The sequence below is a fragment of the Tamandua tetradactyla genome, chromosome 5 (assembly GCF_023851605.1).
Source record: "Tamandua tetradactyla isolate mTamTet1 chromosome 5, mTamTet1.pri, whole genome shotgun sequence".
Lineage (NCBI taxonomy): Eukaryota > Metazoa > Chordata > Mammalia > Pilosa > Myrmecophagidae > Tamandua > Tamandua tetradactyla.
In genome coordinates, this window is record NC_135331.1 from 107,516,803 (window position 1) to 107,542,902 (window position 26,100).

A 26,100-nucleotide genomic window follows, 5' to 3' on the forward strand; every position below is an offset into this window, starting at 1 on the left:
AAAAATACAAAAAATAGCATATGAAGTCCGTATACAGCAGTTAAACCCTTAAGCAATCATTATTATAACTCCGCAGGACAAATGGGGCTGGAATGATACTCTCCCTATCTCCAGTGGTTAACAATTATAAGATCATTTTGTGGTGTTAATAGCGAAGAGTTTGGATTTCTTTATTGTTATTTTTGTGCAATTGTTAGCTGACTAGTGATGTGGTTTTCTTTTAGTATTTTGTGACATGTATAAAATCAATCTTTGTCATGAAAAAAAAATTTTCCCTCTTGAAAAAGAAAAATGAAGTCAAAACCTTTTTTCTGTGTTTTACCCTGCTTATTATAAGGTAATGCCTATACTTGTTTTGCACATAAAGTATATAATACTACTTTCACAGGCAAAGTAAATAATGATTTACTTGAAGCATTCTTTGACACTATAAAATTTTATTATACTTCATCAGTATTGCCAGGAATTGCTTTAGTGTATATTTATATGATAAACACATACCATCTACTGTAGAAGTGGCAATTTACTTTTTTTTCTGTCTAATGAGAAGATGTGTGAATACCCTTCAACAGGCTTGACAAAGCTATTGGAAAAGAAATATTTTTTATCTGATGCTTAATCTTTGTGTGTCCTTTTGTTTTTTCCCTCTAGGTTAGAGACACAATGGAAAAAATTAAAAAATACCCAAATCATCTCTCTTCTGAAGGTATTTTTCTGTCTTCAACCTGCAATGTTTCTCAAACTGTGTATATTCATGAAAAAATTCTCAACATTTTATGAGTTGTACAATAGCAAAAGATGGTAATAAAGAGCTCCACTAACATTTTTGCAGCAAAAATTGTTAGTGTTGAATTACTTATTCTGGTCAATTGAAATTTTACTGACTACTCTAGCAAAATACTGTGAGAGATTTCTATGCCACTAAGTTGACAGGAACTACAGTAAATAAAACTGTCTCACAATCTGAACTATTGTGATAAAAAGACATACCTAATGATTTCTGGTCCAAGACAAATAATGTTTTCTATTCTGCCACCACTGTATAGATTAGTTGTACTTACTATCTGAATTTGTTAGAGTAAATTATTTGGAAATAGTTCTTAAACATCACTTCTTCATGGAAGGATTTTCTATCCTTCCTTATCCAAGACTAGGTTAGGTTCTCTTGTTTTATACTTTCAAAGTACACATTATATTTTCTTTTGTAATGATTTGAATATCTTTAATTATAACTAATTTATTCTATCTTCTCACCAAGACTAATCTTCACATTACTGATAATATATCTATTTTGTTTAACAAAGTCTCCCTTATAATACAACAGTAGCAACAACACAGTATTTGTGCTTTGGTTAGTCTGTTTTATTTCAATTGCCATCCAATACATGGTAGAAATAGTTTTCTAGTATTCTCAATGATACTTTTTCAGGAATTCACGTTACCTTCTAGAACAAAATTGTTTGATGATTCCTAATCATTGTAGCTTGGTTCTTCATGTAGAATTATTTGTTTTGGGTTTGTATCTGCATTATCAGTCCATAGTATTTACGTGAACAAAGGACAGCATATTCATATTCAATACTTGGAATGTTGGCTATGTAATAAAAAGGAAATATAACAGTTTATAGAACTATGCTATTTTGATGCTTATAATTCCTTAAGCTTCTTTAGATAAATTTATACTTGAATCACTTTTTAAGTTGATCAGAGTTGCTTCTATCACCATGACAGGAAAAACAAAGCATACTAATCTGAAACAGATAAAGATAACATCCAACAAGAGAAAAACCTGGCAACCTCTTTCAAGGAGTAGCAGAGAGTATTTACAATCTATGATGGAATCAGTAATAATGTGAGTATAAGTTTTTCTGTTTCACTTTTAGTTTCTACTGATGTGTTTCCTATAAGCATTATTTCTGTAAGTATTATTTATTTTAAGGTACTAGAGCATTTAATAAGATAATTAAATGTCTTATGATGGGGCGGGCCAGGTGGCTCAGCAGGCAAGAATGTTTGCCTGCCATGCCGGAGGACCCGAGCTTGATTCCCAGTGCCTGCCCATGTAAAAAAAAAAAAAAAAATGTCTTATGATGGCATTAGATTTCAGCAAAAAACAAAATTTATTCATTTGAGAAACTTGGTGTTCTGTCAGTAAATTACAAATTGAGTCTGTTCCAATCTTCTATTATCTGTAAAAGTTCAATTTGCTTTAGGAAGAAGCTGAGTTTAAGCTGGCAGTTTATATGGAAACTCCATGCTAGAGGGAATACAAAGAAAAGGAGACAGTATTTTTCCATGAAGAAACTGAAATCTGCCAAAAGAGTCATACATGTAATAACTATGATATGATATGTGAAAGCTTTTATTATACTGCTTTTAAAAATGTATTTAACTTAAAAAGAAAATTGATGATTTTGCCTGGCTAGTAAGGAAAGAGGCATGTGAGGGAAATCAGAGAAAGTACACAGATTATACTGTTTATGATTCAAACTAATGTTTATTCAATCCTTTTTTGTTTCCCCTTTTCTAGAACAATTTTGAGTAACAGTGTTAAAGAAAACAAACAAATCCAATATCATCTCAACTGTCTGAAGAAAAGGTAATATAATTATGCAATTGAAACTGGTTAAAATACAATTTTTAGAAATTTAACCTGTTCTTATGTTGCCAAAACTGACATTTGTAAAATATCATTTTTTTTTTTCATGGGCGTACACCAGGAATTGAACCCAGGTCTCTGGCATGACAGGCAAGAATTCTGCCACTGAACCACCATCACACCACCCTATAACAATTTTTTTCATGTTGTTTTTTAAAAGAAGGTGAACAATTTGAGTATATGTGTTCTACTCTAAGCTGTTCCTGTGTGCATTTCTGAAGTAAGTTTCAGAGTATTTGTAAAGAATTTGAAAATTACAAAACACCTACTTGTACTGTTAACTCTTCTATATCAGGATTTGAAAAATACTTGACCAGCTTTAATTCTCTTTAACTTTATTTTGAACAGTTTGAAGTTAACAAGTCACCACTATTACCTATGTAATATACAATGTGTTTTGGTGCTTTTCTGTCATTTCACATTGCATTACATTATTTGCACAAGCAACAATAATAATTTTCTAAGATATTATTACTCTTATCTTATGGAAAATATCAAATGGAAGTTTCTTTTCAAGTGTTTTAAAAAGTGGGTGTGCAAGGATAGTTCACTGGTAGAATTCTCACCTGCCATTCGGGAGACCCAATTCCTGGTCCATGCACTTCCCAAAAGAAAAAAATAACACCACTACCAAATGATCTTGAGTGATAAAGTCTCTCTAATAAATATACAACTTTCTCTTTTTATAAAAGAATGTTGTGCATCTCAGTTTGAGATTTGCCTATGACTGTATGACCTAGTACTTTATTCTTGGGAAGTCCCTTGAGTTTTCAGAAATATTCTGTTTATTGTTTCCTTAAACAAAATTTTCAATGCATAGAATAGAAAGGGTGGAATAGATTTGGTTAAGGGTGAGTGATTGTTGAGAAAGATTGAAGAAAGACTTAGAAACAGGCTGTAAAGTATTTAAAGAAATAACAACCCCTGATATTAATAAAGGAGGTTTTAACATCTAATAAATACACTAATACAAACATAGAAAGAGAGCTATTTAAGGTCCTTTTAATATAGGACAAACAGTCATGTTTAGTGTATGATGAGAGTATTATAGTATATAACAGCTGTTCACAATGATCACCCAAGGTCATCAAGAAAATAGTAAATTTTACCAGTATGTAGGTATGTAGGTATGTAGGCAGTATGTAGGTATGTAGGCAGTCTCCTTAACATGTAGCCATGGAGATATCTATTTTAAGGACTGCCTGTTGAATCCTCCTGTTTACTTTCCCAACTAGTTTTCTTTAGTTCTTGAAGAAACAATGCCATAGATAATTTCCCTTTTACTGAGATAGCAGAGTATAGCATTAGCAAATTGATCCTAATTGTAAACATATTTTTGTAGCAGCACTTCTAAAAATACATTTGAAACACTTGTTCTTAAAGATACTCCATTAATAAAAATGTCCCATAGTGAGTTATATTTGGGTACATTAACATATTAAATGCCCTACAGTAAATAATCTATTTCATTTTGCCTAGCATATCTCAAATTGATTTTTACCATGGATCTCTTTTTCATATAGTGATCTCATCTCTACTTCTGTCTGTATGTTGGCTTTATTCTTTTAAATCAGTTGTCCTCACTAGCTTAGAGCTGTAATTATAGGCAGTTCCACATTTATATCTTTTCAATCTTGTGAAGAAAGAGGAAAAAAGAAAATGTTCATGCCCTCAGCTTCAGTTAGAAAAATTCTAAGATACGAACTCTGATTGGCCCATCTCAGATGATACACTTATCCTAGAATTGATTTTGTGGCAAGAGCTACTATGATTGTTTTACATTTAATCATATGCCTATCTGCATGAATAAACAGGAGGGTAGTAAGGTGGCTATGCAGATAAAATTGTTTCCTACTATAGTTTCTGGAGGAATATGCCTTGAGAAAATCTGCCCTATGGAAACAACGTTATAAATGGTGATTAGGTGCTGTTGGTACAGTAGGATTATTCAGGTTACATTCTGAGTAAGATTTTATAAGGTTCCTAGAACTCTAGCCACTATTTAGCAATTTGAAACAGGAAATGACCCTTCAACAGAACTCATTTACTTTAGAAGGAACTTTTCATAAATAGTATCATTACTTATTTTAGTTAAGTCGAAAGTTGCCCGTCTTAGGAAGACTTAGATTATTCATGCTTAAATGTGAACCTAATGATGACTCTGGATAAATGAAGTTTATATTAATGGTTTGATGAGAATTGTGATTTGTGAGGTTTGTTTTGCCTACTTTTTCTTTTTATAAAAATTAAAATACTGAATAAGATTGCAGAAAACGAAATCTTTAGTTCTGCTATTGTTAATATTAGCTGTAAATTTTAATAGAACTTTTTAGAATCTAAAGCTGCTGTTATCAGGTATAAGCAACCAAATTAGTTTTTTCTTCTTGATTTCTTCCTTGCAGAATCTTTGAAAGCTATTTTTAAAAGGTTAGTTTCAGGGGAAAATACCTATTGCATGCTATGGGCTGGGTTTAACAAGAAGACATCAACAATAACACAGCAATGCAAGGGGTAGATAATGGAAGGGAAGGGACAAGGGTTGAGGGAAGGTTTGAACCTTCCATTTGGTAAAGGTGTGTATATCAGGTATTTTTCTCTTAGGAGCAATGAAAATTGTCTAAAATTGAGAGCGTTGATCATTACACCATTAAATGAGGATAATGTGAGACATTGTTTGTTGACTTTGGACATTATACATGATGCCCAATTGAGGGAGATGGCTGAAGGATACACTGACTGAGAACTAGAATGGTGAACTGTGGTGTATACATATGATCAGATATTCTGTGGTTTCAGAAAGGAATGATGTATTGAGGCATGCAGTGTTGTGAATGAACCTACTGAACATTATTTGATGCAAAATAAGCCAGAAACAAAAGAGCAAATATTGTTTGGTCTCATTTAGAAAATACTTAAGAAAATTGGGGCCTAGGTTGTAAGTTCTTATAGCAGTCACATTTAGTTCAGAGCAGTAATTGTTATTTCTAGATTTTGAGAGGCTGTGCTATATCACCTGGTATTTCCCTGGAACTTTGGGTACCTATATGATACCTAAGATTCAGAGGAAGGTTCTGCAGTTCTGAAGGTCAGCATTTCCACATACAACTGATAAGGAAATTGAAAGAGATATCTGGCTTCAGTTAGATGAGAATGAAGCTGATCGGATCGGGACTAAGGTAAATCAGAATACAGGGGTAAGGAGGACATTGTCTATTTTAAAACTTCACCTACTCTCTGAGACCAAAGGAAAAGAGGTTTATTTTGTCCAGAACCTAAATTTTTTGTAGCATATTGTTCTAGTTTGCTAGCTGTCAGAATGCAACACACCCGAGACAGATTGGCTTTTAATAAAAGGGGATTTATTTTGTTAGTTCTTCAGAAGAAAGGCAGCTAACTTTCCACTGAGGTTCCTTCTTATGTGGAAGGCACAGGATGGTCTCTGCTGGTCTTCTCTCCAGGCCCCTGGGTTCCAGTAACTTTCCCTGGGATGACTTCTTTCTGCATCTGCAAAGGCCTGGGCTGAGCTGCAAGTGCTGAGATGAGGAATGCTGAGCTGCTTGGCTGTGCTACATTGCGGTCTCTCATTTAAACATCAGCCAATTAAGTCAAACGTCCTTCATTGCAGCAGGCACGCCTCCTAGTCGACTGCAGATGTAAATCAGCAACAGATGAGGTTCATGTACCATTGGCTCATGTCCGTAGCAACAAAACTAGGTACGCTCACCTGGTCAAGTTGACAACTGAATCTAACTACCACACATATACTCTGACTCAACCTGTCTGAATAGTTCATTTAAAGAACCTAAACACAGGAGGCCAGAATGGGAATCAAAGTGTGTAATTCTGTATAGCTTAATATAATGCCCAGATACATCGTAGAGTATGTTGAGCAGATAAGTAAAAAGTATTGGCAAAGTCCCTTGAGGAATGGGAGAAAAAATATGGAACTATTAAACTTTACAACTGCAGAAATCCCTGATACTGTCTCAGATATTAGGGACTACAAGTCAGTAGGCCAAGTGCTTGATCACAAGACTTCTTCTTTTTTGTTTTTCACTGAATTTAAAAAAATTTTTTTTTTGTTTTTTTAAACATAAGAACATGCAAAAATGAACATTCTTACTATATGATCATTCCATTCTTGGTATATAATCAGTAACTCACAATATCATCACATAGTTGTATATTCATCACCATCATCATTTCTTAGAACATTTGCATCAATTCAGGAAAAGAAATAAGAAGAAAAAAAACTCATACATACCATACTCCTTACCTCTCCCTCTCATTGATTGCTAGTATTGCCATCTACCCAATATATTTTAGCCTTTGCTTCCCCTGTTTTTTTCTATACCCCTTATCACTCCCTTCCATTGATCACTAGCATTTCAGTCTACTAAATTTAACATTTGTTCCTCCTATTGTTTATTTACTTTTAATCCCTACGTTTTTCTCATTTGTCCATACCATAGATAAAAGAGCAACAGACACAAGGTTTTCACAATCACATAGTCACATTGTAAAAGCGTATCATTTACACTGTCATCTTCAAGAAACATGGCTACTGGAACACAGCTCTACATTTTCAGGCACTTCCCTCCAACCTCTTCAATATACCTTAACTAAAAAGGTAATATCTATATAATACAGAAGAATAACCTTTAAGATAACCTCTCAACTCTGTTTGAAATCTCTCACCCATTGACACTTTATTTTGTCTCATTTCTCTCTTCCCCCTTTTGGTCTAGGTTTTCTCAATCCCTTGGTGCTGAGTCCCAGCTCATTCTAGGATTTTTATCCCACGTTGCCAGGAAGGTCCACACCCCTGGGGGTCACGTCCCACGTAGAGAGGGGAGGGCAGTGAGTTTGCTTGTCATGTTGGCTGAGAGAGAGAGGCCACATCTGAGCAACTGAAGAGTTCTTTTGGGGGTGGCTCTTAGGCCTCATTTTAAGTAGGCCTATCCTTTGTGGGTTTAAGCTTGGTATGAACAAACCCCAAGATTAGAGGCTCAGCCTCTCGCTTTGGTTGTCCTCACTGCTTGTGAGAATATCAAGAATTCTCCACTTGGGGAAGTTGAATTTTCCCCATTTCTCACCATTCCCCCAAGGGAACTTTGCAAATACTTTTTTTTTCACTGTTCAAATCACTGGGATTTATCTGGGCATCACTCTGGACAAAATCTACAAAATCCTATTCCCTACCCAAGGTTCCATGTACTTATGGTGTTCAATTAAGCTGTCCACATAAGTTATATTAGGAACTGCACTAGTCAAATTGTAAATTTTGTACCAAATAAACGTTTTTTGCTTTAGTCTTACACGCAAGTAAAAGTTTTAAAATATAAATGACCATGTATTTTCAACATGATACCATATTGACGTTCCTTTGTTCTTCCTTAAGCAATGGCACCTTTTTTTTTAAACATTTGTTCCCCTTATTATTTATTTTTATGCCATATGTTCTACTCCTCTATTGACAAGGTAGATAAAAGGAACGTCACACATAAGGTTTTCACAATCACACAGTCACATTATGAAAGCTATATCATTATACAATCATCCTCAAGAAACATGACTCCTGGAACACAGCTCTACATTTTCAGGCAGTTCCCTCCAGCCTCTCCATTACATCTTGAATAACAAAGTAATATTATGTAATGCATAAGAATAACCTCCAGGATAACCTCTCAACTCTGTTTGGAATCTCTCTGCCAACAAGTTTGCTTGTTGTGTTGGCTGGAGAGAGAGGCCACATCTGAGCAACAAAAAGGCTCTCTTGGTGGTGACTCTTACGCCTAATTTTAAGTAGGCTTGGCCTATCCTTTGTGGGGTTAAGTTTCATATGAACAAACCCCAAGACTGGGGGCTCAGCCTATAGCTTTGGTTGTCCACACTGCTTGTGAGAATATCAAGAATTCAGCTGGGGGAGGTTGAATTTTCCCCCATTCTCACCATTCCCCAAAGGGGACTTTGCAAATACTTTTCCACTCACTGATCAAATCACTCTGGGATTCCACAGAGCATCATTGTGGACGAACCAACAAAATCTCATGTCCTACCCAAGGTTCCATGTACTTATGGTGTTCAACCAAGCTATCTACATAAATTATATTAGGAAATACACTACTCAAAATACAAATTTTGTACCAAATAAACATTTTTTACTTTAGTCTCACACATAAGTTGAAATTTTAAAATATTAATTACACAATGGTACTTTTTAATTTCTACATTTATCACTATCATTCTGCAGTCTATACATTCCTAGATTATACCACCTCAGTCTTTATCATTTGTCTTTCCTTCTGATTTCATTTGTGCCCCCAGCCCTCCTTCTTCTATCATTCTCACATTCAGCTTCATTCAGTGTACTAACATTATTGTATTACAGTTAGGTAGTATTGTGCTATCCATTTCTGAATTTTTACAATCAGTCCTGTTGCACAATCTGCATCCCTTCAGCTCCAATTACCCAATATCTACCTTATGTCTATCTCCTGATAGTCTCTGTTCTTAACTGAAATTCTCCAAATTCATTCACCAATGTTAGTTCATGTCAGTGAGAGCATACAGAATTTGTCCTTTTGTTTCTGGCTAATCTCACTCAGCATAATGACCTCACTGTCCATCCATATTGTTACATACTTCATAACTTTATTCTCTCTCACAACTGCATAATATTCCATCATATGTATATACCACAGCTTGTTTAGCCACTCATCTGTTGATGGACATTTGGACCGCTGTAAACATTGGTGTGCAAATGTCCGTTTGTGCCTTCATCCTCATGTCCTCTGAGTAGATACCTAGCAATGGTGTTGCCAGATCGTATGGCAATTCTATTCTTAGCTTCCTGAGGAACAGCCAAACTGCCTTCCACAGCAGTTGTACCATTTGACATTCCCACCAATAGTGGATAAGTGTGCCTCTTTCTCCACATCCTCTCCAGTACTTGTCGTTTTCTATTTTATTGATAATGGCCATGCTGGTAGGTATGAGATGATATCTCATTGTGGTTTTGATTTGCATTTCCCTAAAAGCCAGGGAAGTGGAGCATCTCTTCATGTGCCTTTTGTCCATTTGTATTTCCTCTTCTGAGAAGTGTCTGTTCAAGTCTTTTGCCCATTTTGTAATTGAGTTGTCTTTCTTTTTGTTGTTGAATTGAACAATCTCTTTATATATTCTGGATTCTAGACCTTTATCTGATATATTGTTTCCAAATATTGTCTCCCATTGTGTAGGCTGTCTTTTTACTTTCTTGACAAAGTTCTTTAATTTTGAGGCGTTCCCATTTATTTATTTATTTCTTCAATGCTCGTGCTTTGGGTGTAAGATCTAGGAAACTGCTTCCTATTATATAAGATTTATAAGATATTTCCCTACATTTTCTTCTAACAGTTTTATGGTCTTAGATTTAATATTTAGGTCTTTGATCCATTTTGACTTAATTTTTGCATAGGGTTTGAAATATGGATCCTCTTTCATTGTTTTGCATGTGGATATTCAGTTCTCTAGGCACCGTTTATTGAAGAAGACTATTCTGTCCCAGGTGAGTTGCCTTGACTACCTTATCAAAAATCAGTTGTCCATATATGAGAGGGTCTACATCTAAACAATCTATCCAATTCCATTGGTCACTATATCTATCTTTATGCCAGTACCTTGCTGTTTTGAACACTGTAGCTTCATAATATGCGTTAAAGTCAAGCAGTGTGAGACCTCCAACTTCATTTTTCTTTCTCAGAATATTTTAGCTGTTCGGGGCACCCTGCCCTTCCAGATAAATTTGGTTATTGGTCTTTCTATTTCTGCAAAGTAAGTTTTTGGGATTTTAATTTGTATTGCATTGAATCTGTAAATAAATTTCAGTAGAATTGACATCTTCACTATATTTAGTCTTCCAATCCATGAACACAGTATGCCCCTCCATTTATTTAGGTCTTCTGTGATTTAGCAGTTTTTTGTAGTTTTCTTAGTTTTCTTTTATAGGTCTTTTGAATCCTTGGTTAAAATTTATTCCTAAATATTTTATTCTTTTGATTACAAGTGTAAATGGAATTTTTTTTCTTGATTCCCCCCTCGGATTGTTCATTACTAGTGTATAGAGACACTATAGATTTTTGAGTGTTGATCTTGTAACCTGCCACTTTGCTGTACTCATTTATTAGGTCTAGTAGTTTTTCTGTGGATTTTTCAAATTTTTCAACATAGTATCATATCATCTGCAAACAGTGAGAGTTTTACTTCTTCCTTTCCAGTTTGATGCCTTATATTTCTTTTACTTGTCTAATTACTCTGGCTAGAACTTCCAACACAATGTTAAATACCAGTGGTGATAGTGGACATCCTTGTCTTGTTCCTGATCTTAGGGGTAAAGTTTTCAATTTTTCCCGATTGAGGATGATGTTAGCTGTGGGTTTTTCATATATTCCCTTTATCATGTTGAAGAAATTCCCTTCTTTTCCTATCCTTTGAAGTGTTTTCAGCAGGAAAGGATGTTGAATTTCCTCAAGTGCCTTTTCTGCATGAATCGAGATGATCATGTGGTTTTTCTGCTTTGATTTGTTGATATAGTGTATTCCATTAATTGATTTTCTTATGTTGAACCATCCTTGCATACCTGGGATGAATCCTACTTAGTCATACTGTATAATTCTTTTAATGTGGTGCTGGATTCTGCAAGAATTTTGTTGAGGATTTTTGCATCTATATTCATTAGAGAGATTGGTCTGTAGTTTTCTTTTCTTGTAATATCTTTGTCTGGCTTTGGTATGAAGGTAATGTTGGCTTCATAGAATGAGTTAGGTAGCCTTCCCTCTTCTTGAATTTTTTTGAAGAGTTTGAGCAGGATTGGTACTAATTCTTCCTTGAATGTTTGTTAGAATTCACATGGGAAGCCATCTGGTCCTGGATTTTGCTTTTTGGGGAGCTTCTTAATGACTGATTCAGTTTCTTGTGATTGGTTTGTTGAGGTCCTCTATTTCTTCTCGAGTCAATGTTGGTTGTTCATGCCTTTATAGGAAGTAGTCTGTTTCACCTACGTTGTCTAGTTTATCACCATAAAGTTGTTCAGAGTATCCTCTCATTACCTCCTTTACGTCTGTGGGGTCAGTAGTTATGTCTCCTCTTCCATTTCTGATTTTATTTATTTGTAGCCTCTCTCTTCTTTTTGTCAGCCTCACTAAGGGCTCATCAATCTTATTGATTTCAATCAATCTTATTGATTTTCTGATAGAACCAACTTCTGATTTTGTTGATTCACTTGTTTTCATGTTCTCAGTTTCATTTTTTTCTGCTCTAATCCTCATTATTTCTTTTGCTTCCTTTGGGATTAGTTTGCTGTTCTTTTTCTAGTTCTTCCAAATGGACAGTTAACTCCTCGATTTTTGCTCTTTCTTCTTTTTTCGATATAGGCATTTAGGGCAATAAATTTCCCTCTTAGCACTGCCTTTGCTGCATTCCATAAATTTTGATATGTTGTGTTTTCATTTGCATTTGCATCCGGATATTTATGATTTCTCTAGTAATTTCTTCCTTGACACATTGGTTGTTTAAGACTATGTTGTGAATTTTCTGACCCTCTGCCTATTATTGATTTCCAACTTCATTCCTTTATGATCTGAGAAAGTGTTTTGTATGATTTCAATATTTTTAAATTTATTGAGACTTGCTTTGTGACCCAGCATATAGTCTCTCCTTGAGAATGATCCATGAGCACTTGAGAAAAAGGTTTATCCTGCTATTGTGGGATATAATGGTCTATAAATGTCTGTCAAGTCTAACTCATTTGTTGTATTATTCAAATTCTCTGTTTCTTTATTGATTCTCTGTCTGGATGTTCTGTCCATTGATGAGAGTAGGGAATTAAAGTCTCCAACTATTATTGTAGATGTGTCTATTTCTCTTTTCACTGTTTGCCTCATATATTTTGGAGCACTCTGGTTCAGTGTATAAATATTTATGATTGTTATGTCTTCTTGTTGAATTGTTCTTTTTATTAATACGTAGTGTCCTTCTTTTCCTCTTTTAGTTGTTTTACATTTGAAGTCTAATTTGTTGGATATTAGTATAGTACTCCTGCTCTTTTCTGATAGTTGTTTGCATGAAATAACTTTTCCCAACTTTTCACTTTCAATCTATGTTTATCCTTGGGTCTAAGATGTGTTTCCTGTAGACAGCATATAGATGGGTCCTGTTTTTTAATCCATTCTACCAGTCGATGTCTTTTGATTGGGGAGTTTAATCCATTAACATTTAGTGTTATTACTGTAAGAGTAGTACTTTCTTCTACCATTTTGCCTTTTGGATTTTGTATATCTAATTTTTCTTCTTTTTACCTTTAGTAATAGTCTTCATTTCTGTACTCTTCTCCACACCTCTCTCTCCTGTCTTTTCCTATTGTCTCTAATGCTCCCTTTAGTATTGCAGAGCCTGTCTCTTTGTCACAAATTCTCTCAGTGATCTTTTGTCTAAAAATGTTTTAACTTCCCCCTCTTTCCTGAAAGACAGTTTTGCTGGATGTAGAATTCTTGGTTGATAGTTTTACTCTTTTAGTATCTTAAATATATCATACCACTGTCTTCTCGCCTGCATGGTTTCTGCTGAGAAAATCATGTGGTCTTATTGAGCTTCCCTTGTACGTGATGGATTGTTTTTCTCTTGCTGTTTTCAAGATTCTCTCTGTCTTTGACATCTGACTTTCTGATTCATAAGTGTCTTGGAGTATATCTATTCGGATCTCTTCTGTTTTGGGTTCACTGCACTTCTTGGATCTGTAATTTTAAGGCTTTCGTAAGAGTTGGGAAATTTTCAGTGGTAATTTCCTCCATTAGGTTTTCTCCTCCTTCTCCCTTCTCTTCTCCTTCTGGGACACCCATAACACATAGATTCGTGCACTTCATGTTGGTTTCAATTCCGCGAATCCCTGGTCATATTTTCAATTCCGCAAGTCCCTGTCATATTTTTCCATTCTTTTCCCTTGCTTGTCAGATTTCAGATGACCCATCCTCCAGTTCACTAATCCTGTCTTCTACCTTTTGAAATCTAGCATTTTAGGTTTCCATTGTTTTTTCCATCTGTTCTGCTGTGCCTTTCATTCCCATAAGTTCTGTGATTTGTTTTTTCAGACTTTCAGTTTCTTCTTTTTTGTTCATTCTTTGCCTTCTTTATATCTTCCCTCATTGATTTGATTTTTGATGAGGTTTTTAATGTCTGTTCAAACATTCTGATTAATTATTTCAACTCCTGTATCTCATTAGGATTGTTGGTTTGTTCCTTTGACTGGGCCAGATCTTCAATTTTCCTAGTATGATTCGTTATTTTTTTTGCTGGTGTCTAGTTATTTAATTTCCTCAATTTACTTATTTTAGAGATTGTTTTCACTTTTTTTACCTAGGATTGTCTTGCTGGATGACTTTATTGTCTGTCTTTTCTCTGACATTCAGTTCAGTTTATTCTAGACCTCTAGATTAGGTTTTGTTTAACAGATCAGAATTTTTCAGTTCTTGTTTTCCTGTTTCTTGCCCGGCCTGTATGGTGCCTTTTTTTTTTTTTTTTAATTTGGAGGGTCTACTTAGGTATTATAGTCCCCAGTCAGATTTTCCCAGCCCAAACTGGCCTCTCCTCAGGAGGAAAGAGTCACCTATGTCAGTTTTCCCTGAGGGTGAGACCCAGCAAGTTGAAAGTTTCCTATGAAGTCTCTGGACTCTGCGTATTTCCTATCCTGCCCAGTATGTGGCACTTGTCTGCCTGCGGGTCCCACCAGCATAAGGTGATATGGTACTTATAACTTCCGTAGACTCTCCCTGCTGGGGGCGTGATTGAGACAGAGGAGAGATTGTAGGCTGGCTTTAATCACTTCAGTTTTCCAGACCTTGGTGTCTGAATTCCTTGAAGGAGGGATTCCACCCGAGCTGGGCCCCACCCCTCTCGTGGGGAAGGCACAACCTTCAGACAGACTCTCAAACAAGCTTAGTTCTGTCCATGCCTGGAACAATTGGAGCCTGAGAAGCCCTGCAGCTGAATCCAAAGAGCAGTCAAGCTGTAGAAACACAGCCACAGAAAATAAAAGAAAAAAAAAATCCTTTTCAGAGCAGGACCCCCATTCCTTGGGTTTGCCAGTCAAGAACTTAAGTTGATATGTTGCTCTGTGTATTTCCAGGTCCAGTGTGCCCCCTCCTTTCCTTCAGGGTTTCCTTTCACATTTTTTTTTTTTCTTTTTCCATCTGCCCTGCCCCCTCTGCACCAGGGCAAAAGCCAGCAACCTCAGCTTTTACTCGAGGTTCATTTGAGCTGGTGGCCTATTTTAATAGTCAGAGTTTGTTAGTCTGTTCCACAATTGGAGCTTGGTTGCGCTCAGTCCTTGCTGCTAGTAAAGTCTCTCTCCTTTCCCCTCTGGGAAGCAGCCTGTGGGGGAGGGGCACCAGCCACCATGGCTTGGGGAACTCACAGTTCTGGGTGGGCTTTCAGTCGGTCCAGCTTGTCCAGAATGGGGTACACTGTGTATCCAGTCACTGATGTGGCCCCAGCCCTTGTTCTATACTGTTCCTGGCTATTTACTAGCTGCTCTGGAAGACAAACCAAACCCCACGTCTCACTAAGCCACCATCTTGGCTCCTCCTCCCATTTTTCACTCACAGGACTTACTCTTGTGAAGCTTATTTGTGTAGTAGAAAAGCTTAGCCTATCGATAGTTATGCCTACGAGTTACTTCCAGAGGACTTCTTTTGTTGCTCATATGTGGCTTTTTTCTCTCTAAGCCCAACTCTGAAAAGAAATCATTACCTTCACCCCTACGTGGGACATGACATCCAGGGGTAAAAGTCTCCCTGATAATGTGGGATATGACTCCTAGGAATAAACTTGGCCTTGGCACAGTGGAATCAATAATGTCTTCCTAAACAAAAAGGGGGAAAGAATTGTAACAAATAAGCTATCAGTGGCTGAGAGAGTTCAAATAAAGTTGCAAGTCTACCCTGGAGGCTACTCTTAACAAGCTTCAGCTAGATACTGTTTTTTTTGTGTTTTTTCAAACCCCAACCAAAACCATTCCTGCCAACCTTAAGGAACACCTAGGGCTTTATCTGAGATTCTACAAAGGTTCCATGCACTATGATTACTATGATTACTTTCCAGAAAACTATAACCTCCAGATGGATTCCTAGGCCAGGTAAGTCCTGAAACCCAGAGGGGCCAGCCTCTCCAAGAACATTAACTAGTTCTGTCCATCTATCCCATATTATGAGCAGTTCTTTCCAACATGAAAACATTAAAATGAACTTAAACCAAATGCCCCTAAAGATTGGGAAAAAGATTAAAGGAGAAGGTGGAGTTATAACAGAGTCGTGATAGAACTTAACAAATGAGTGGCTGCTGAATCATTATAATGATATTTCTTTTAGTCTCCAGTGTCTTGGAGTAGCTAGAAGAGAAAACCTAAAATTGTGGAATTGTAACCCATATGAAACTCTGAAATCTGTTTTACAACTAATTGTTATAGTGTGCCTCTTGGAAATTTATTGCTTTTTTTATGTGTTATTTTTCACAGTAAAAAAAAAAACAAAAGGTTAGTTTCTACTAATGGTCTAATGAACCCAAATTTGAAGGAAAATTTTTTAAATTTAGTATTGAATATCATTGATACTATTATTACCTTAGAATCACAGACTTTAATTTTAGTCATTTGTTTGCCTTAAACCCTATAGTTTTCTTTGATATGATTAACTTAGAGTAACTGATAGTGAAGTTCCCTTTTATTGGTTGCATTTTCTAAAACAACTGAGATTTAGAATCTGGGTTCACAAGTTCTAAGTCAAAACTGAGACTTCTAGGCTAGTGCTCTATCTGTCACCCAACAATTCACAATAAATTATAGACTAGTGTATGTAATATTCTAGGAAGCCTTTTTTAAGACGTAAGGAAATTTTCAGTTCAAAATGTTTGTAAATAAAGCAGATTAGTTGTCAAATATGTAAAATAGAAAATTTTCTTTTAATTGTTTAGTAAGTGCCCCATGATTTGAAGTAAAACTGAATAAATTGAAAAGTTAAATAGTTATTTGTTAGGGCTTTTATTGAGTCTTGCTCCCATAGTTAGCCCTTGTTAACAGAAAAGTGTTTAGTTCTTAGGTTTAAGAAGGCAGAAAAAAGATGAGAACATCTTTTCAAACGAAAGCTATAAATACTAATGGTACTCAGAAATAAATAATCATGTTTTTACTTTATCCTTAAGATTGCTACAACTGTGTGAAACACTGGAAGTGCCTCCCAAAAACCAGAAAAATTTAACTAATGTGTCAAGTCTGCTGAAAATGGAAAGGGCACAGCACAGTGCTAATGAGGAAGGTCTGGCAATATTGCAGGTATGAAATTTGAACAGGAAGTATATAATGAGAGAGTTAGGGAGAGAGAAGATACCACCCATAATCTTCATATGATTATGAAGATAATCATAAAATTATCATGATATTTTTCTAGTAACAAGTAACTGAATCTTGAACCAGATTTTATTCATTAAATTCTTTTTCTTTTTTTGTCAAAACACTAACTTTAGCAGAACAGCCTCCAAAGTTGAGGATATTATTTCTAATATGTTAGTGATTAAGTCAAAGTTCTTTTCTATATCAGACTGATTACTTTAACTGAACTTTTTTTCCTTTTTTTTTTTTTACATGGGCAGGCACCAGGAATCGAACCTGGGTCCTCTGGCATGGCAGACAAGTGTTCTTGCCTGCTCAGCCACCGTGGCCCGCCTGTAACTGAACTTTTAATATTTTTGATAACTGAATTAGGGGAAGCCATCAATAAGTACTATAGAACTTCAAAGTTTCTTATTTTTACGGTCCTCTATATGGTACTCTGTTGACAGGAATAACACAATCTTAATTGTTATTGTTGCTATTATCTCTATAGCTAACCTACATTTAGTCCTATGTTCCAGACCCTGTTCAAAGAACTTTTCAGTTACATCCCTTAATTCTCACAACACCTTAAAGAGGTCTATACTAAATTATCATTTTGCATATGTGAAAAAGAGATATATTGGTATTTTTTCTAGCTATGTAGCCTTAGACAAACTACTTAAAGTTGTAGTAAAGACACAGCTTAAGCCTAATTCTAAATCATTTAGCTGTATTACATCCTATAGAAGATAATGGCATATAACATTGGCTGTCATGGTTAACTTCAGGCTTTTAATTAGTGTATATCTCAACAATTGAAAAAGCAACCTCCAGGGGCTTATTAAATAATTATAAAAACTAAAATAGATTGGACCCTTATACATTTGAGGTAGTTTGTAGATGTGGTACACACAGTAGAGCATTGTTCTAGTTTGCTAGCTGTCAGAATGCAATATACCAGAAATGGAATGGCTTTTAAAAGGGGGGAATTTAATGAGTTGCTAGTTTACAGTTCTAAGGGCGAGAAAATGTCCCAGTTAAAACAAGTCTATAGAAATGTCCAATCAAAGGCATCTAGGGAAAGATACCTTGGTTCAAGAAGGCCGATGAAGTTCAGGGTCTCTCTCTCAAGTGAGATGGCACATGGCGAACACAGTCAGGGCTTCTGTCTCGGCTGGAAGGGCACATGGCGAATACGGTGTCATCTGCTAGCTTTGTCTCCTGGCTTCCTGTTTCATGAAGCTCCCCGGGAGGCGTTTTCCTTCTTTATCTCCAAAGGTCGCTGGCTGGTGGACTCTCTGCTTCATGGTGCTGCAGCATTCTCTGCTCTCTCTGAATCTCTCTGAATCTCCAAAATATTCCCTCTTTTATAGGACTCCAATAAACCAATCAAGACCCACTCAAATGGGTGGAGACATGTCATCCCCTAATCCAGTTAAACAACCATTCTTGACTAAATCACATCACCTAGGGAAATGATCTCATTACAGTTTCAAATCTACAGTATTGAATAGGGATTATTCTACCTTATGAAATGGGACTTATATTAAAACATGGCTTTTCTTAGGGGGCACACTTCCTTTCAAACCAGCACAAGCATAGTAGTAGTTTATGCAAGGAGTGTATCCCTGAGGATTTTTAATAATTCAGAATTCACAAAGAATTCATTCCAGTCGTCCCACAGGATAGAGAATAAAGTTGGAGGGATAGGTGTTTGATTCCTGGTGCCTGCCCATGAGAAAAAAAAAAACAGTCCGTGGTTTACTTGGCAGTCAGTTTCTTGGTGTAAACGCTGTCGGCATTCCTGGTAGGATGATTCTTCATTGCCATAAGAGGATATTTGAAGTAGCAATTTATAGACTATATTATACATGTATTAGTTTTCTCCTTTGTCCCTTACCCAGAACCACTGATTTTTTCCAGTGCAGCCTAGAGTTGTTTCTGGCAATGACTTTTCAAGACCTGTATCAGCTATCAGCAACAATTTTTTTCCTTCAGCAACAAGCACATTGAGCTCTCACTCAATGGTCATGCTAGGAAAAAGGCAGTAAGTTTAAAAACAAAGTCTCTGAGAGATACTAGGAAGTTGGCATTGGGATTGATGAAGTGTAGTTTTTTTTTTTTTTATCATGAACAGGCACCAGGAATCAAACCCCGATCTCCAACATGGCAGGTGAGAATTCTGCCACTGAGCCACTCTCACATGACTTGAATGAAATTTGGAAAATGATAGAAGATATGAAAAAAGCATAAATTAATATAGTTATCCTTGTTAACATTTAACTTTTCTTTCCAGTATTGTTATTCATTCCCTCTGTAGCAGGTTAGCTGAGTTGCCCCCAAAAAAGGTAAGTCTAAGTACTAACCCCCAACACCTGTGAGTGTGACCTTATTATTTAGGATCTCAAGGTAAGATTATCCTGTATTGTTCATAGTGGACCATTAATCCAGTGAGAGGTGTCCTTATAAGAAACAGAAGAAGAAAAGACAAAGAGAAAAAGGCCATTGAAGACAAGTAGCAATTGGAGTGATGTAGCCACAAGGGATGCCAACAGCCATTAGAAAAAGCCAGAAAGATCCCCCCACCTAGGGCTTTCAGAGGGAGCATGGCTCTGCCCTTACTTTGATTTCTGAATTCTGCCCTCCAAAACTATGAGGGAATAAAGTTTGTACCTTTAAGTCTCCAAGTTTGTGGTCATTTGTGCAGCAACCAAAGGAAATGAATACCTGTGATTTACATTATATTTCCATTGAACAGTGCTCTCTAAATCCAACAACCAGTTCACAGGAAATGCACAACTGAGGAACAGGATAAACTTCACCAGGGGATACAGTCTGCAAAATTCAGGCTGGGGTGTTTTACAGAACAAATGAATTCTTTTCTTCCACAAATAAGTTGCAAGAAACAAAAGCAGTTGAAGCGGAAACCTGTAGATGAAAAAAGACTTTACAGACAGATCTAGTAGGCACAGCCAGTGTGGAATTTGATTTACACAAACCATTAAAACAATATTCCAGTTTATCGGAATGTTGGAAATATGAACAGTAACTATATTGGATACTAAGGACTTTAAAGTATGATAATGATATTGTGGTCATATATATTTTTTCAAGTCCTTTAGAGTTTATATTCAGAAATATTTATGGAAAAAATGGTATCTATGGATGTCCAAGATGTGCTTCAAAATAATACAGGGAAGTAGGATGGGTGGAGATAAAAATTATACAAGATGGTCTTAAGTTGATCATTGAAATTAGTTGATGTTCTGGTTTGCTAGCTGCCAAAATGTAATATACCAGAAACAACAGCTTTTAGAAGGGGGAATTTATTAAGTTGAAATTTATAGTTCTAACGCTGAGAAAATGTCCCAATTTAAGCAAGTCTATTAAAAATGTCCAAATTAAGGCCCCAACAAGAAGTTATCTTCACTCAAGAAAGACTTGTGAAATTCAGGGTTTCTCTCTCAACTTGGAAAGATACATAGTGAACATGGTGATGTCTGCTAACTTTCTCTCCAGGCTTCTTTCATGAAGTTCCCCCAAGAGCATATTCCTTCTTCATCTCCAAAAGTCTCTTGCTGCATGGGCGCTCTTCATTGCTCTCTTCTTTCTCATGCTTTTTCAAAATGCTTTCTTTTTTAAAGGATTCCAGTGAACCAATCAAGACCCACCTGGAATAGGTGGAGTCACATCTCCCTCTAATTCAAGGCAAATACCCACAATTGGGTGAGTCGCGGCTCCATGGAGATAATCTAATCAAAAGATTCCAGCATACATTATTGAATAGGGATTAAAGAAGGTAGCTCCCATAAGATTGGATCAGAATTAAAATTTGACTTTTCTAGGTCACATAATCCTTTCAAACGGACGCAAATGACAAGTGTGTGAAGGTTCATCATACCATTTTTCTAATTGTGCATGTGTTTAAAATTTTCCACAATAGAATCTAAAAATGTCTGTTTTCATGAAATTTGCATTCTAGTGAAGAATTCGCAGTCACAAAGTCTTAGGAATACAAGAATCAGCAAATTTTTCCTATAAAGGACCAGACAATATTTTAGGCTTTATAAGCCACAAGTGGTCTCTGTTACATACTCTTTGTTTTGGTCTTCAAAAATCCTTTAAAAATATAACAGTCACAGCTCTTGCACTGATAGAAAAACATTCCATGGACTGACAACCCATGTGCACTTTTTTTTTTAAGAATCTCTAGAAGCCATATTATATTTCTTGAAGAAGATTACTGTAGTTGCCAGCAGCAATTCTGCTTGCAGTATTTAGAGATTGACATAACGTCATTAACATTGCTGAGACAGTATTTAAGAGTTATTTCTTCTGTATGACTTATTCACTTGTTTCCTGATCTCTAAAAACAATGATAACTTTGAATCTGAAAGCACCATAGTACTTAACGCCTTTCTGAAACTGGTTAATTCTATAATTGACCAAGTATTAGCCCATCCTTCTTTGCTCCATATTCATTTCATGCACTTATTTTTTTTCGTTGTCTTTTCCTATCATTTATATATGGCTTTAGTGGGGCAAACTGTCACTTTTTTTACTAATATATCCTGCCCTAATGTCCAGCAGTGATCCTGATAAATGAAAATAGCAGATTCTGAAATGTTCCTAAATAAATGGAAAAAAAAATTAAAGTCAAGTGTTTCTCTGCTATGAGCTGTTATATACAGTTTAAGGAAGGCTGCTCCATTTTCTGTAATGAATCTCTGGGCCCTGATAGATTCACAATAAGAGCATTCAGGATCTCTAAGACTACCAGCTTTGGTGAATTTTTTAAGAAATGTTTGTGTACATAGAGTTTATATCATTGTTCTGGGAAACTATGTTCTTTAAAATACATTATTATATTGGGAAATTGGCTTCCTGGGAAATCTGTTTTTTAAAGGAAGAACAAGAAACTTCATTGGTATCTTCTAGAATTGTATAATGTGAAAAGCATTTTTAAATATGTATATTTTATTATAGCCCTTAGGGTTAGAAGTATTTAATTTAAAATTTTTATTTTCTCTTTCTGACTCAGGAAGAAATAGATAAAATAGTGGCAACCGCAGAGTCAATGACCGAGAACATTCAAAGCCTCAAAAGCAAACTTCACATTCTGACTAATGAATTGGAAGAAGAGGAGGAGAAGGTAAAACAGGTAATTGTTTAAAAATGTATTGCTGAAACAAAAGCATAATGAGATACTTCTGACACCCACTAGAATGTCCATTATCAAAAAAACAGAAAACAACAAGTACTGGAGAGGATGTAGAGAAAGAGGCACATTTATCCACTTTTGGCAGGAATGTAAAATGGTATAACCACTCTGGAAGGCAGTTTGGCGGTGCCTCAAGAGGCTAAGTATAGAATTGCCATATGATCTGGCAATACCATTGCTAGGTATTCAAAGGACATGAGGGCAAGAACAAAAATGGACGTTTGCACGCCATTGTTTATAGCAAGATTATTTACAATTGCTGAAAGATGGAAACAGCCCAAATGTCCATCAATGGATGAGTGGTTAAACAAGCTGTGATATACACATACAATGGAATATTATGCAGCTGTAAGACAGAATAAAGCCATGAAACATGTAACAATGTGAATGGACCTTTAGGACAAATGAATGAGATTAGCCAGAAACAAAAGGACAAATACTGTATGGTCTCACTAATATGAACTAACTTAATGACTAAACTTGCAGAATTGAAGTTAAGAACACAGGTTATCAGGAGATAGAAATAGAGTATAGATTGGGCAGTTGGTGCTGAAGGAATACAGATTGTGCAACAGGACTGATTGTGAAAATTCAGAAATGGATAGCACATTACTACCTGAATGTAGCACAATAATACAAGTTCATTGAATGAAGCTTAATGTGAGTATGATGGGGGAAGAGCTGGGGGTACATATGAAACCAATAGGAAAAATGGAGGATAAAGACTGAGGTGGTATAATTTAGGAATGCCTAGAGTGTACAATGATGGTGATTGAATGTACAAATTAAAAAACATTTTTCCCGGGTTTGGTTCCCAGAGCCTGCCCATGCCAAAAAAATAAATAAATAAATGTTTTTGCATGAGGGAGAAAAAAAACGTATTGCTAGTATGCTAAAGGGAGTTTAAAATGAAAAGAAAGGACACTATACAGTTGTTCAAAGTGGCATAAAGAAGTAAAGAATCTCTGGTAAAGATAATCATTTAGGTAATTATAAATGCCAAGTATTTATATATAGTATTTATATATAGTATTATATATTTTGGTATATAATTGTCAAGTATTTATATATAGTATTTATATATAGTATTATATATTTTGGTATATAATTCTACTTCTTACAGGTGCTTAAGTGCAAATGCATAAAATGTAATGATAATTATGGATTTTGGATGTACAATATGCAAAGATTTAATTTGTAGCAATTACAAAAAAATGGTGGAGGGATGCGGGGTGTAGACACAGTGTATGTGTATGCTATTCAAGTCAAGTTAGTATCTAATCAAATATGATTGTTATATATATATATATATATATATATATATATGCACACACACACATACATATATAGGATGTTGAATTTTAACCTCTTGATAACCACAAAGAAAATATACAAAAAATATATCCAGAAAGAAATGAGCAAGGACTCAAAATGATACAGTACCCAATAACCAAATAAATATGAAAGTAGGCATTAGCAGAAGAATTTAGGAACAAAAAATGTGTAAGACTTACAAAGACTAAGTAGCCAAATGGCCAGAAGAGGGTCTGTTGTTATCTCTAGTGGCTTTAAATGTGAAAGGATTAAATGCTGTAGTCAAAAGACAGATTAGTAGAATAAATGAAACAGCATGACCCAACTCTAGGCTGCTTACAAGAGACTCATCTGAAATTCAAAACCATAAGTATGTTGAAAGTGAAAATATACCTAAGTAGTAACCAAAAGAGAGCTGGGGTGACTATACTAATGGCAGATAAAATTGCCTTTAAGTCAAAAACTGTTAGGAGGTACAAAAACAGTCATACTGACAGAGGGGTCAATTCATCAAGAAAATGTAACAATTATAGATATATATTTACCCCTGATAGCAGAGCCCCAAAATATATGAAGCAAATATTGACAGGCATAAAGGGAGAAATAGGCAGTTCTACATTAATAGGAGACTTTAATGTACCACTTCAATAATGGAAACCACATCTAGGGAGAAGCTCAATAAGGAAACGGTGGATTTGAATAGTACTCTAAACCATCAAGACCTAACAGACATACATAGAATACTTCACACAGCAGAATCGCATTCTTAAGTGCACATGGATGATTCTCCAGGATAGAACATATGTTTGGTCACAAAATTATTATCAATAAGTTCAAAAATATTGAAATCATACCATGAATATTCTCCACAACAGAATGAAGTTAGAAATCAATGATAGAGGGAGGAAAAGAAAATTTTTAAATATGGAGAAATTAAAACAGTGTACTTTTGAACAATCCATGGGTTAAAAGAGAAATCTTACGGGATGCAACAAAACCAGTGCTGGTAGGGAAATTTATAGCTCTGAATGTTTAGATTAAAAAAGAAGAAAGATTTCAAATCAGAAACCTAACCTCAAAACTGGAAGAACTAAAAAAAGCAGCACAAACTAAATCCACAGCAAGCAGAAGAAAGGAAATAAAGATTTTTTGTGGGTATAAATGAAAGAGAATAAAGAAACAATAGAGAGAACCAACAAAACCAAAAGTTACTGCTTTGAAAAGAGCAATAAAATTGACAAACCTTTAGCTAGACTAATGGAGAAAATAAGAGAGAAGACAAATAATTAAAATCAGAAATACAGGGGAACATTACTACCAATCTCACTGAAGCAAAAAGAACTGTAAGAAGGTAACTATGAACAAATGTATGCCAGCAAGTTAGATAACCATAGATGGAATGGACCAATTCCTAGAAACAAACTATTTACACTGACTCAAAAAGAACTAGATCTCAACAAACAAAAAAACTGCTAAAAAAAAAATGAAACAGTAATAACCTCCCATAAAGAAAAGGCCCAGGACCAGATGGCTTCACAGGTGATTATTACCAAACAATCTAAGAAGAATTAACACCACTCCTGTTCATACTCTTCCAAAAAATTAAAGCGGATGAAACCCTTCCATATTCATTGTATGAGACAACCATCACCCTCATACCAAAGCCAGACAATGATACCACAAGAAAAGAAAATTCCAATGTCTCTTATGAATATAAATGCAAAAATCCTCAAACTATGAGCAAACCAAATCCAGTAGCTGTATAAAAAAAATAGGTGTATAAAAAAATTATACACCATGATCAAGTGGGTTTTATCTCAGCTTTGCAAGTATGATTCAACATGAGAAAATTAATAAATGTAATGAACCATATTAAGAAAATGAGGAAAAGTAACCACATGATCATGTTAGTTGATGCAGGAAAGGCATTTGACAAAATCCAGCACACCTTGTTGACAGAAAATACTTAAAAAGTGAGGAATAAAAGGTAACTTTGCCAACATGATAAAGGACATATATGAGAAATCCAGACCAAACATCATACTTAATGGTGAAAGACTGAAAGCTTTCCCTATGAGATCAAAAACAAGATAAGGATGCCTGCAATCACCAACTATTGTTCAGCATTGTGTGGAAGTTTATATACCCCAGAAAAACATGTTCTCAGACTTAATCCATGACTGTGGGTGTGAACCCATTGTGAGTAGGACCTTTTGAAGACATTACTTCAGTAAAGGTGTGGCCCAGCCCAACTGGGATGGGTTTTAGTCCTATTATCAGAGTCCTTTATAAGTGGATTGAAATTCCTACAGAGAAAGAGAAAGCCAAAGAGGGAGCAGCAAGAGGCTGAACATCAGTGGAACCCAGAAAGAAGAGAAAGACCAGGAAATGCCTCCATGTGCTTTGCCATTTGTGCTGGTTTGAAGGATGTATATTACCCTAGAAAAGCCATATTTTAATCCTGATCCCGTTTTATAAAGGCAGCTGTTTCTTCTAATCCATATTTGG

At 35.6% G+C, this 26,100-nt stretch overlaps 1 protein-coding gene across 7 annotated transcripts in view; it reads left to right on the top strand.

Moving 5' to 3' along the window:
* CENPQ (centromere protein Q) overlaps nucleotides 1–26,100 on the top strand; it is a 38,695-nt gene that overhangs the window by 3,419 nt on the left and 9,176 nt on the right. For 6 of the 7 annotated variants that reach the window (XM_077162024.1, XM_077162023.1, XM_077162026.1 and 3 more), the window contains 5 exons: nucleotides 652–706; nucleotides 1,732–1,852; nucleotides 2,531–2,599; nucleotides 16,889–17,018; nucleotides 22,099–22,218. In XM_077162024.1, the coding sequence (XP_077018139.1) occupies nucleotides 652–706; nucleotides 1,732–1,852; nucleotides 2,531–2,599; nucleotides 16,889–17,018; nucleotides 22,099–22,218 (495 nt within the window). The remainder of the gene's footprint in view (nucleotides 1–651; nucleotides 707–1,731; nucleotides 1,853–2,530; nucleotides 2,600–16,888; nucleotides 17,019–22,098; nucleotides 22,219–26,100) is intronic. The other variant, XM_077162029.1, reaches the window with a different exon arrangement.